The sequence below is a fragment of the Apteryx mantelli genome, chromosome Z, assembly GCF_036417845.1.
Source record: "Apteryx mantelli isolate bAptMan1 chromosome Z, bAptMan1.hap1, whole genome shotgun sequence".
NCBI lineage: Eukaryota > Metazoa > Chordata > Aves > Apterygiformes > Apterygidae > Apteryx > Apteryx mantelli.
Window position 1 is genome coordinate 53,683,662 of NC_090020.1, and position 12,088 is coordinate 53,695,749.

Sequence of the window (12,088 nt, forward strand, 5' to 3'; positions counted from 1 at the left end):
TCTATTTCCCACTTGCATGTACTAATGAGTTGCAACATTATGGCTTCACTGATCCTACATTTAGATGAAGAACATGTCAATATTCTGATAACGTAATTAAATATTTACAGTTCATATATAGTAAAATAGCTCCTGTATAACAAGACATATTCCTATTCCCTTGAAATCTTTATAGACACAGTACATAATAGTTACACTCTGGGTGATTTCTATATTAAATATTCAGTAACAATTTTATAATTAATTTTAATGAAATCCTAAGGATACTTAAAACTGCCAAACTTTCTACTTTCCTAGAAGGAAGACCCAAAGCACTGCTTTTATAAATCCCTTAAAATCACTAGTCACTGTTTGAAGATCTATAGTACCTTGAAATTTGGTCTTCATCAATGATAACAGTCTGAGCAAACAGGATACTGTTGATTGATAGCACTCCATAGGGTTTATCATTCGGTTTGATGGTAACATGAACAACGGATGGATTAACTAAAACAGCATCTCCCTGCAAAGTGTCTTTAAGCAGCATAATCTGAAAGGTCTCAGCAATTTCTGGTATGGCATCATCAAGGATCTTAAATTTCAAATAAGTTTCATGAACTAGAGATGGGAAAACGATAGTCGCATTTGCCTGTAGATCTAGGAAGTCTAAATTAAGCTGTGCATGTGTTGATGAATTCCCAGTTATGATAGTGTAACTGACAGAGACTTCACATTCATCAGGTCCAATTAATTTTCCGCTGTCATCCTTACCACGAACCACTTGAATAGTTAGCACATCAACTTCCTCAGGCACCATATAAGCACTCTGAACAAATCGCACAGGGCTGTCATTTTTCTTAATAATAATCTGAACAGAATTTTTTGTGGTGTTGATTTCAGCCCCTCCCTCCACACTTCTCAGAAGAACAACAAACAATTCATCATTTTCAGGTATCTGGAAAAATAATATTAGCAACTAAGTATAACTCACATTTCAAATATATGCATAATAGTCTTACTGAGAAATATGCTTTATATATTTTGCAGAAAATGGAAATAAACAAACGTGACAAATCATTTCAATATTAAAACAAACAGGAAAAAAGCTTAGGAGCTTGTAACTTTGACTGAAAATCCCTTCTCAAAACTGAATGCTTCCATTTTCTAAAATAAACAGTGCTCTAGCAGTATGAAAAAGGGGAAAAAGGCCAAACAAAAACAATACACAAACTAGGCAGGAATCAGAAAAATCACAATCTCTCCAACTCAAGACTATGAGGAGATCCAATTGCCGCTGAAACCACCTCTATTTGGAAAACAGTTTTCCTCCTAGTTATTTAGATTTACACCTTCATTAGCTGATGTTAGCACTGATTTACTTCTATGCATGCCTGAAAGAATACGGGAACAACATGTGGGCACAATTTGCCTTGACCCTTCCATTTCTGTATGACTGGACAAGGAACGCTTCCCACTTTCAGACACATCCACATCCCAAAGGAGAATTTCAAACACAGATCTGAGAATGTATTTTCTGCTGCTTAGTTATTTATTAGATTCTGATATTTTTTCAACCACACAATTGTTTAAAATACATTTCAGTTCCACCTAATTCTTCTCTAATAACTGATGCAGCAGATAATACAGAATGGCTTGTGAGCCCAAAATTAAGAAACTTAAGGATGATGTTTTTGCTCTATGTTACTACATTTTATTCCCCATATCTTGATTTGTTAAATTAATTTCACTACTAATGATTTCACTTTTTTCATTATTAATATGTATATAGGTGAATGTAAATCTTTAAAAATTATGAATGATCTTTGCATCTGACCCTTGCTGCATACTCTCAAAAAAACTAGTATTATACGCTTCTGAGAGAAATTCTAGGACAAAATTGCTTTTTCACTGCTAATGGTAATATTGTGCTATAAAGCTGACAAATCCTTTCATGCATTTTTGTTTACTGAACTAAAAAAGTTCTAAATTTCCTGCTGTCCAATATTTCTTCTCTTTCTTGCTCATTTGCTAATTGGCCACCCTCAGATCCTTTTTTAGGGCTAAAAGAGTGAACATGCAGCTCTCTTTATAGCTCATGCCAATTCTATCCCTTTTTTGGCCTGTGGCACTTAAATTTGCATAATGTTGTTGACTGATGCAGCTTTTTTTCAAACTGAGATCTGGAAGCTCTAAATCATCTCTCCCCTATACTGAGATACAACAGTTATTTTATCTTACCAGAACAGATGCTAACTTATGTTTGTTTTAGTCCACTAATTAATATACTCTCTTGCACAGTAAAAATATGCATTTAAGAAACAGTCAAACTGCATATAGAATTTTAGTTGTAGATTACATCTCAATATCATGTATAAATGGGACATCTTGGAGCTCTTAATTGCATCATGATAGACCAATAAAAACACCAGTGAAACTTTGAAGACCTTAATATAAAGGATTCTCAATGTTGCCTCGCCTCTTTCATTTTCTCTTAAACAAAGTTTCCACTATTCCTCACTAATAAAAGAAATGCATACAATCAAATGACCATAAAAGTAGTGCTGTGGAGATCAGATCTACAGCCTCCTAGTTTCTGTAGAAAAGAGAGGCTCGTTTCTTTGGTTTTTCTCCCTTCTGTTCCTAAAGGCTCTAAGTTCTGAGAGTAACACTGGACTCTTATGAATTCCAGCACGATCACCACCCATCTTTCACGTACTTGCTTTCACTGAGGGACCCGCCACACCTCTACAGACCAAACTTTGAGTAACAGAACTTTGAGAGCATCTTTCAAAGAAAAAAATCACATCCTCCCAAAGAGCTTAACAATTCTTTTTTGTGTATAAGACACAGAAATATTACATCTTATCTAAAAGACATGTTTCTACGTTCAGACACACCAGGCTGGCACAGTCTCTTAAGACTACAGGTATCATTAGAGAGGTGGAAAACCACTTTTTTTAAAACTGTCAGAAAAATGCAAAAAATCGCTTAAAAGATGATCACTTCCAAGAAAACCACCTTTCCACTATTAATATTTTCTTGTGAATTTCTGTATTAAGTTGTTTTGTACCGTATTTGCATATTTTGGTGCCTCTATTTCTCCCCACCACCATTTTATAAAGAAAAAAATACAAAAGTGTGGGTAAGAAAAGATGAAAATCACACATCAAAAAACAGAATGTTTTGTTTACTATGAAATAAAAAGGAAACTTCAAAACATATGAACTTCATTTTTAAACGGCCAATTCAGAAACTGAACTTTTAATTATCATTTAGTGTTAATACTTTTCACGAGACAGTCTGCATGTTTTAGGTAATTTTTTCATTTTTGGAGGAATTTTTTTTAATACGCTTCTACCCTAGAAAATGTGCATATAAAAATGGATACATCCTTTTCAATATATCTTGTCCCTGTGAACACTCGATGTGTTATATTCTTTGTCTAGTGGCAAATATAACGCCTGCTCTTCATATTTATGAGGAGCAATCACGTTAACAATGCATAAACTGGATTCTTTTGCATTGCTAGCCGAAGGCAGAGGAGCTACCCAGACTTCACTGAGGAGGTAATCAGAAATGCAGCATGTAAGCAATGACTCAGTTAGGTTCCCATTACCTAAACAATTAGTAAAGATAAAAAGAAGAGCCTGAGTTAACTATGCAAACGTGGCCTGAATTTGCAAGGTGGGCAATTAGAAAAAAGCAGAACATATTTGAATAGAAATATAAAAAAGGGAAATACAGAAAGGAGAGTCTAATAGGTAAAAAAAAAATACACCGGAATCAATACTCATTAAAGAACATCACCCTTGGCCAGACACCTAGTACCTCATCATTCCATCTTGAAAAAAAGTATAACGCTTTCCTGTTTATTTACAGGTTTCTTGCAGAAGCACCTAACAGGGGCGGTCAGAGATGTCAGGGTATGTTCAGAAACTAAAAAAATTCACTGATGAGAATTACAGAGATAGCATTATAAAAATTAAAAATAATAGTCCACACTGCCAAAATTAATCACTTTACTAAGCAGAATCACTTCTTAACTTTACCTAAAGCAAGCATTTTGGTAACCTATTATTTCAAGCCCCTATAGAACAGAAGTTAACCTTCTACATATCCAAATCTAAACTGAAATCAGCTTGTGCTTACCTGATCATCCAGCACTGTTAAATTATAAATCAGTATTGATCTACCAGGGGCAAACGTAATATTTCCCTTAACTGGACTTAAGTCTTCTTCAGCTGGGTTTGGACCATCCTCTATCTACAAAGAAACAGTTTTTATGATGAGATATTTACAAAATGACAATACAAATCTAGTAAAGTATACTAACCAACATACAGTGCATGACATGCACAGCAACTGACCGTCTATTCAGTCATCTCTTATCTCAAAAATCTGCATATTCAGTTGCGAAAATCTGCCCTTTTTGGCAAATGGAATAAGTCAGAATGACCACTCAGAAGGAAGTAGGTATAGCCAGAAAAAGAGGAAGAAATTTACTTCCATATAGGGCTAGGAGGACTCTTTGGTATCAACTGATGCATAATTGATTCTTTCACATTACTGAAAGAACGTTTATTATAATTTAATTTAAACCACAAGTATTGCATAATAAGTTCTAAGACAAAGTAACAGCAGTAATTGGTTTTGTATCCTTCTTTTTATCTTGACTGTGACATTTATAAATAATGAAAACCAGTGCTGTGCAAATACAGCTGAGCTTAAACATTATTGATATGCAAATATTAATTTGTTACATTTAACAGTGAAAGCTAAAACACTGAGAAGCCTTTTAGACGCAATGCAGTTTTTTAATATAAAATACTGTGACTTGTATTTCGACTTATGTATATAAATCATGCTGTGAAACAAACCTGATTAATTCTGCAGATAGCAAAATTTACTGGACCTTAAAACAAACAGATCTGCAATAGATTACACAGAGAACCACATTATGCACTTTAACTGTACATACTATATTTAGTTTGAAAATAGAATCTAGTACAAAGCTTTTCAGATTTTGACAGATCTAGATCAAATCCTTGACGACCTGTAAGACTAGAGAACAGATAAAGAAACGGCAATATTAAAGAACTTTTGTTTTACATATAATTTTATAGCATGTAGTAGAATCTCAGCGAGATAAGAAAAAGAAAGCAATAAATGTAATATCCGTATCATGTTCAAATCCAACAGGTAAACAACAATCTAAATATTCAAACTGACTAATTATTCTGAAAGCTTCAGTTTTTGGGAGCTCAGCCTGCAGTGTCTTGTAAGGACAGAATTTCACTAAATGCTGAGCTCGCATACTTACATGTTCAAAGATGGGACAACATTAAAGATCAGCTCAGATGTTTCTTGTAAAAAATATAGAGAGATTTTGAAAAAATTTTAAATAAGACATTTCTTACATACTTAATATGCTTTGTTTGTTTTCTAGTGATGCAAATAAGCGCCTCTTCAAGTATCTTTTAAAACTACAGAGAATATTAAGTTTTCTCTAGTATCTCTTAATTTTTCCTCCATTTAAACTGTCAGATGACTACAATCTTTTCCTTGTGACAAGGAATGATTCCATTTTATGGAACAGATTTAACAAATGTAGATATTAGTATTTTGCCCTTCCTCCACTTTTATATATACTTTCATAAGTTATGATTACAGCCTTACATTTTCATCCAAAAGGCTAAGGTATGAAGCCCTTTTGATAAACTCACCTCAAAAGTCACGATGACCGTCCCATAGGTTCCCCTCTCCCTAATCAGAGTGAGAGGCACAGATTCATTTTTACCCCTGGGCTCATTCACTGTGATTAAGGCAGACTAATGAGGAAGAAAAGAGACAGGCAATCAGGCACAGATCAAACCTCACAGCAAAATGAAGAAACTGTTACCATAGAAATACCAAACTCCCACAGAGAAGTTAATCCAATCTGCAAACCGTTCCACTGATGGCACACATTTCCTAGCAACCAATTAGTTCAGCTAATAAAAGGCTTGAAAGATTTCAGATAAAGAAAAATCATCATAAGTTATGCAAATAGTTTTTTCTTCCTGTAAATGAACACTATCACTATATACAGGATATCACAGGATAATCAATTAGGTCACGCTGTTGGTTGCTTTTTCAGACTATGGTAGGTAAAAGATTTTAAAGAATTTAAGTAATTCAGGGAGCAGTATGGCTTAGTACTGTGGTTCTGAAAATTTCTAATGTCCTTGTGCTTTTTCAGTGAAGTTCTTTACAAAGATTACCTTGCCATAATGCTGACAATAAAGCATAGCCCCTCTCTCTACTAACACAGTCTCTGTATTACTGCAATTTTCCTCTGCTATACTAGAGTCATCCCCAGCAACTTATCCCAGAAGTTGCATATACCATTACGGTGTTGCCTTCAGATTGAGAGTTAAGTATAAAAACGCTCACTGCAGAATGGAATATACATACATTTTCAAGATTTTAAAAAATACATGTTTACCTTTAATTTTTCTCTGGTATTATTCCTAAGTTTTTTCACTACTATATTTAGATCATAAATTATAGATGAGGGGCAGTGAGACTGAAACAACCTTAAAGAAATTTTATCTTTAACATTAGCAGCATAGAACTTCACCAAGTGTGAGGTGCTCAGGCTATGTCTCAACAGCTAAATGCATATAGTACTATTACAGCTGTATATTTGTGTGAATTAGGTACATATGTATGAATTACCTCTAGAGATGTTTTCAAAGATGTAAATCAGAATCACAGTTTTTAAGGGACTCAGTTGAATAACTAACTAGCATCTTTGAAAATGCTTTCTAAAATTTTCATGTATACCATATAAAAAAACATACCATGTTAAAAGAAATTATTCCAAAGGCATTGTCATTTGATAATATTGTTACAGTGACAGACTTGGGTGAGCCAAGCTTTATTCTTGCAGATGGTTTCTAAAATTAACAAAACAAAATATTTAATATGGTGACAGGCAAAAAACAGAAAATACAATTTGGTGTCACTGACTAAGTAAATATTATTTTAACACAAATTGTATGTCTTTTTATTATCTATTACAATGACAATTATTTAGAGCAACAGAATGCACCAAAATAATTCTTACTCAGTGGGGAAAATATATTCTATAGAGTCAACAACAAAGTGCTTGAAACAAACTTGGTAAATCATTAATTATTGTTTGACAATCTATTAATGATACCATAGTAATAGGGAACTAGGTATAAAGCATGCAGTACTGCCAGGAACTCAAAAGTTGTTCTTTTCTTCCTAATATTGTATAAAATGGAAACTTTGAAGCTAACTATTATATGAACAGAAATATCAGCTAAAGGAGAGAAATTGTTTCCAGCAGTGTAAAAATGAGGTACTACATTTATGTATCAAAAGAGGGACGAAGGGAAAATATGTATATTTACATTTACTGCCAACACCTCCTGAGATCTATAAAAATTGGCAGTAAAAAACAAGATTCTTCTTTTTGAGTTGACTTCAAACTTCAAAGCCATGAACTGTTACCCACTCCCCTCGCCCAAAAAAGAGAGAATATTCATGCTCTAAGAGTATTACTCTTATAAGATAGAACAATATGCAGAGATTTAACAATATGTTGTTGAAATTTGTTTCATTTTGTTTTTTTCTAGGGAGGTCTTGTTTACCCTCTGCTTCCGGAGGACTGAAAATTATCCTGTTTCCTTTGCTACTTCCACCCTCTCTTTGAGGTACAATCTATATGGGAAAATAGAGAAGGCTAATAGCCTCTTCACAGTCTAACTCTTCTTCATTCTAATAGAACACCTTCAAACGTCCATGGCTGAATGCACTGCTTGCTGAAGTTTCAGATTATGTCTATACTACACAGCAACATCACATAGAGACACCCCCAGGAATGGCAAAACCTTCTTAAGAGCAGTAAACACTGTCCTAGCTAATCTCCAAATTTTAGTTCTTACCCATCCGTACTCAGATTCACCACTTAGAAGAAGCACAACTATACTGAAATCTATGGAATACCATTCATGTCAGCTTAGCCAGTGCTTTCTGGAGAAACAGATAAATTAAAAAACTGAGACTTACTGGTAGTGTCAAGTAAAATATGAATGTCTCATCAGCCTCTGGAAGATCATCATCACAGACAGATATATACACAGTTCGGTTTGTTTCTGTATCGGGTATATATGCTGCTGCATATGTGTCAAAAAAGTCTCCTGTGTTTTCTCCGTAAATCTACAATAAATACACAATTGAATATCATTTCCTTCCTCCCCCACTATCTCCTGTAATATTATTCTGAACTGATTGCACAGATTTCATACATTCTTCTTTGCACATAATTCTCCCAAATTCACCTGCTGCCATCCAGTGCGTTTCTGGGCAGAAGGTGTAGGTAACAGCTTCTTGTATCCAAGCTGAGTAACCAGAAAAAAAACCCACTTGATTCAGAACCAGTTATAACTCCCCACAACTCGGTATCTTATGCATAACATACCATATGACCAGCTTTTAATGGAAAAGACTGTTCTTCTTAGCACAAATCTTTATACCATGTAATAAGTTACCTATCTTAAGCTTATCTTAAGATATAACTGCCTTCTGCTTCCTGTCTCACTCTCGTGAGTAGAAGGAGCCTCGATGCTAGCTTAGACCTGTTTAATATTTCCATTGCTAAAGCTGGGCAAGATGAATTCTTTTATGATGTACAACCCTGTTTTCATTTGAGTCTAGAAAAAAAAAAAAGCTCACTGACTCTACTATAAGTGAGGTGGTTTGAAGAGAGATTACAGAGCCAGTTGTGTCAGGAAGGTGAGGTCTGTAGATTAAGTTTACAACAGGAAGCTAAGAATGGGAAGAAGCAATTGAACCAGTATAATTGCCAAACCTTAAATTACCATCTTTACAGGCACTAAGAGTTTGAATGAACCATTGTGAACAAAGCAACTTCTGCGGCTTGAAAACAGTAAAATTAAAATTTCAGTGAAGAAAAAAACAAAGTTCAGCAGGTATTTTGTGGATGTACAAAGGCCAAACACTTCCAGTGTCTAATTTTAGGCATTTGAATATTTAAAATTCATATTCATTAATCAAAATAGATTGACTATTTGTCAGATGGGTTGAGTGCTGTCAGCAATCATTGGACATTTTGGCAACAGTATTTCTTATGCATCTGAGCCAATACTAGACCTACCAGAACACTCTTAGGCAGACAGGCTATGCACACCTTCATGAAAGAACTATTCAAAATATTCAAGTTAGAAACTGTGGTTGGCATTTCAAGCCTTAATACTGTAGCTAAGTTACTGCGTCAGTTACACCAGTAAAGAGCGCTAGTTTCAAAGTACACTCACATTTTCTCCAGGTTTTCTCCTCAAATGTTAATAAAGTATGAAATCCCTACACATCAATTTCTATTCCTTGAAATTTATAAAACCTGCATTTTTTCATATTTAATTACAGGAGAATATAGCGTTGTGCAGCAATATGTGATAGTTTCCTTTGTCTACAGACTGAAGGAATTCATAACCAGTACATCTCTGAAGCACTGCTGTATTCTCCTTACTCATACCACATAGCACCTTACTCCACATACATATAGTTTAGTATACCCTAAAGTGTTTTAATGATTAAAGAGAGCACAATAAGATCATGGCTAATAACAGCTAAGAAGCAAAGGGAATAATGTAAACATAGCGCCCCGATCTCTCAAAGAATTGAACAATGTACCTTTTAAAATTCATAAGGACCCCTGACTCAAACAATGGAGTTACTATTAAAATGCCAGCACTAAAGCAAGCTGGAAAGGGAGAAATTGTTGCACATTTGTATTTCAGTATGAAATCACAGCTTGAATCAAAACTCAATCAAGGATATTAACTTGGAGTTCTCCTTCAGTAGTAGGAGCTGGGTTCTTCAGAAGATATTTGTATCTGAAAGTATCTCGATACTATTGACACTATAGCCAACAGGAATTTGCTCAATTACAGCAACTGGATGTTGTTTGTCCAAAGTAAAGTATTGCCCCAGTGAACCCCCCCCCGCCACTTGGTAAAAAAATAAGCAACATTTAAAACTTCAAAAAGACATTAATATTTCCTGAAAAGTAACTGGCAGTTTCTTACCGACACAACTGCTGTGATGTTAGCAGGCTCCCCTGTCCTCTGAATTACAAGACGTATAACGGTTGTACTTGTTTCGTTAACTACAAATTCTGTTTGTCCACTGAACTTCACTTCTGTTTCTCCAGATGTGAAATGAATGACTAATACTAAAAGAAAATGAACGAATATAGAAGCAAAGGGCATCCCTATAGAAAAAGAAAAGAATAATTAAAAATAAATTATGTATGTGAAATATATAAAATACTCTGTATCGACCTTTCCAATCTGGTCAAGTTTTCTCAACACTTCAAATACTGGGATTATTTGATGAGCTTCAGAAATGAGACAAAAACATGCAACGGTTTCATCTATGATCAAGTGAGATAACAATTTTTATCTACTTCAGGTAATACATACTGCCCTCATATTGTGTAAACAAAGTTAACTGTCATCTAAAATTGATTCTAAATGCTTAACAAAGTCTATTTCATGGTTCCTGCCATTCTTTAACTTGGCTGTCAGACCTCTGACATTCTAGACAGTGTTTATTAACTTTTTTCAAGTGGAGGACTTACTAACTTTTTTTGGAAAAAAATATCCATATTTTCACAGTAGCTTCCATTTCCAACCAACAAAAACTAGTCTAAGTGTTGACAGTTTACTAACTCTTTTATTTCCACTTTGCTTGCTTTCTTGCTTCCCTTTAGAAATACACATGAATTGGGAGTAAGGATGGAGAGCTGGATGTCTGCAGTCATCCTACAGACCGCCTTCTGACATCTTATAGACCATGAAATATTCTTGGACATTTATATATTTACTTCAGCTTTCTTTTGCTGCTTCTCTTATCCCATAATTCTTTGTTTTCTTGTCACACAGAATCATTGTGGCTCATTTTAATGTGACTGTAACCTTTATATTGACAGACCACTATTTTTATTTGAGGCCTGGTTTTCTTTTCTCTTAAGATAAGGCAACTTAAAACTAAGGTGGATTTGCTTCCCTTACCTCAGAGCCCAATTCAGTAATGTAACATATATGTTTAAGTTCCAGTGAAGTCATTAGGTGTTGAGACTGAAAGATGCATTCTTAAGAGGCACAGGAAATTGGAAACTGCTGCTATGTTATGCACACGCTCATATTGTATAGTGCTGATCAGAACTGAGGACTTGGACACTGAACGGAGCAGATTTCCGTCAGGAAGTTCTGAGCAATTTTTGAACAAATCAGAAGAATTAAGAGCTCTGTAGCGTCCTAGAGATTACAAGATATTACAAAATTGATCTTTAATGGAATTAGTTCTTTCAGCAAACTTCCTTTACCTCATAGTCACTATGCTATAATTTTATTTTTTTTTAATTTCTGCACAAAACATAAAAACTATTTTTGTGATAATACATATAAATAAACTGTCACTTTGCTTAAAATTGCATTTCCTAGTGCCATGTTTATCAGATAAATCTGGTCAATGGGGGTTGGATAAATTGTGCAGAACAAATTAATATTTGCATATCAATAATGTTTAAGCTCAGCTGTGTTTGTACAGCACTGGTTTCCATTATTTATGACAGTAAATGAATATTCTGTCAGAAATGATCCCTGAAACAGAAAATTTCATGTATATACTGAAATGTATTTTTGCAAAGTTTATGTCAAATTTGTAATCAGAATACACTTGAAGCCCAGTACTGATTCAAAGAGTTATATGTATGCAGTCAGGTAGCTTTAATATTGCACTGAACACTGAATAAGTTAGCCTTTGGTCCACTAAAGCTAACAGAGCTTCAAAAAGACTTCAAGACTTTGATTCATCTTACAACAAATTCTGTGTGGACAAGAATTAATTTTGCACTGTGAGCACTTGATATCAACAGCCTTCAGACATGCTGAAGGACAAGAATTAACCACAGACATGACATATCAAATAACTTTACATTTTAAACACAGCCAAGAAAACTTACTGTCTCTTGGAATGCTTATAAGCAAAGACTGGTGGGATGACAAAATTAGAT

General features: G+C 34.4%; 1 protein-coding gene across 1 annotated transcript in view; it reads right to left on the reverse strand.

Annotated features, from left to right (window-relative positions):
• Window positions 1–10,280, reverse strand: part of ADGRV1 (adhesion G protein-coupled receptor V1) — a 286,011-nt gene extending 275,731 nt beyond the window's left edge. Inside the window, exons 1-6 of the mRNA XM_067315842.1 lie at window positions 10,098–10,280; window positions 8,059–8,208; window positions 6,822–6,917; window positions 5,703–5,807; window positions 4,129–4,242; window positions 369–934 (exon numbers count right to left, since the gene is read on the reverse strand). Coding sequence (XP_067171943.1) covers window positions 369–934; window positions 4,129–4,242; window positions 5,703–5,807; window positions 6,822–6,917; window positions 8,059–8,208; window positions 10,098–10,280 — 1,214 coding nt within the window. The remainder of the gene's footprint in view (window positions 1–368; window positions 935–4,128; window positions 4,243–5,702; window positions 5,808–6,821; window positions 6,918–8,058; window positions 8,209–10,097) is intronic.
• Window positions 10,281–12,088: the final 1,808 nt, after the last annotated feature.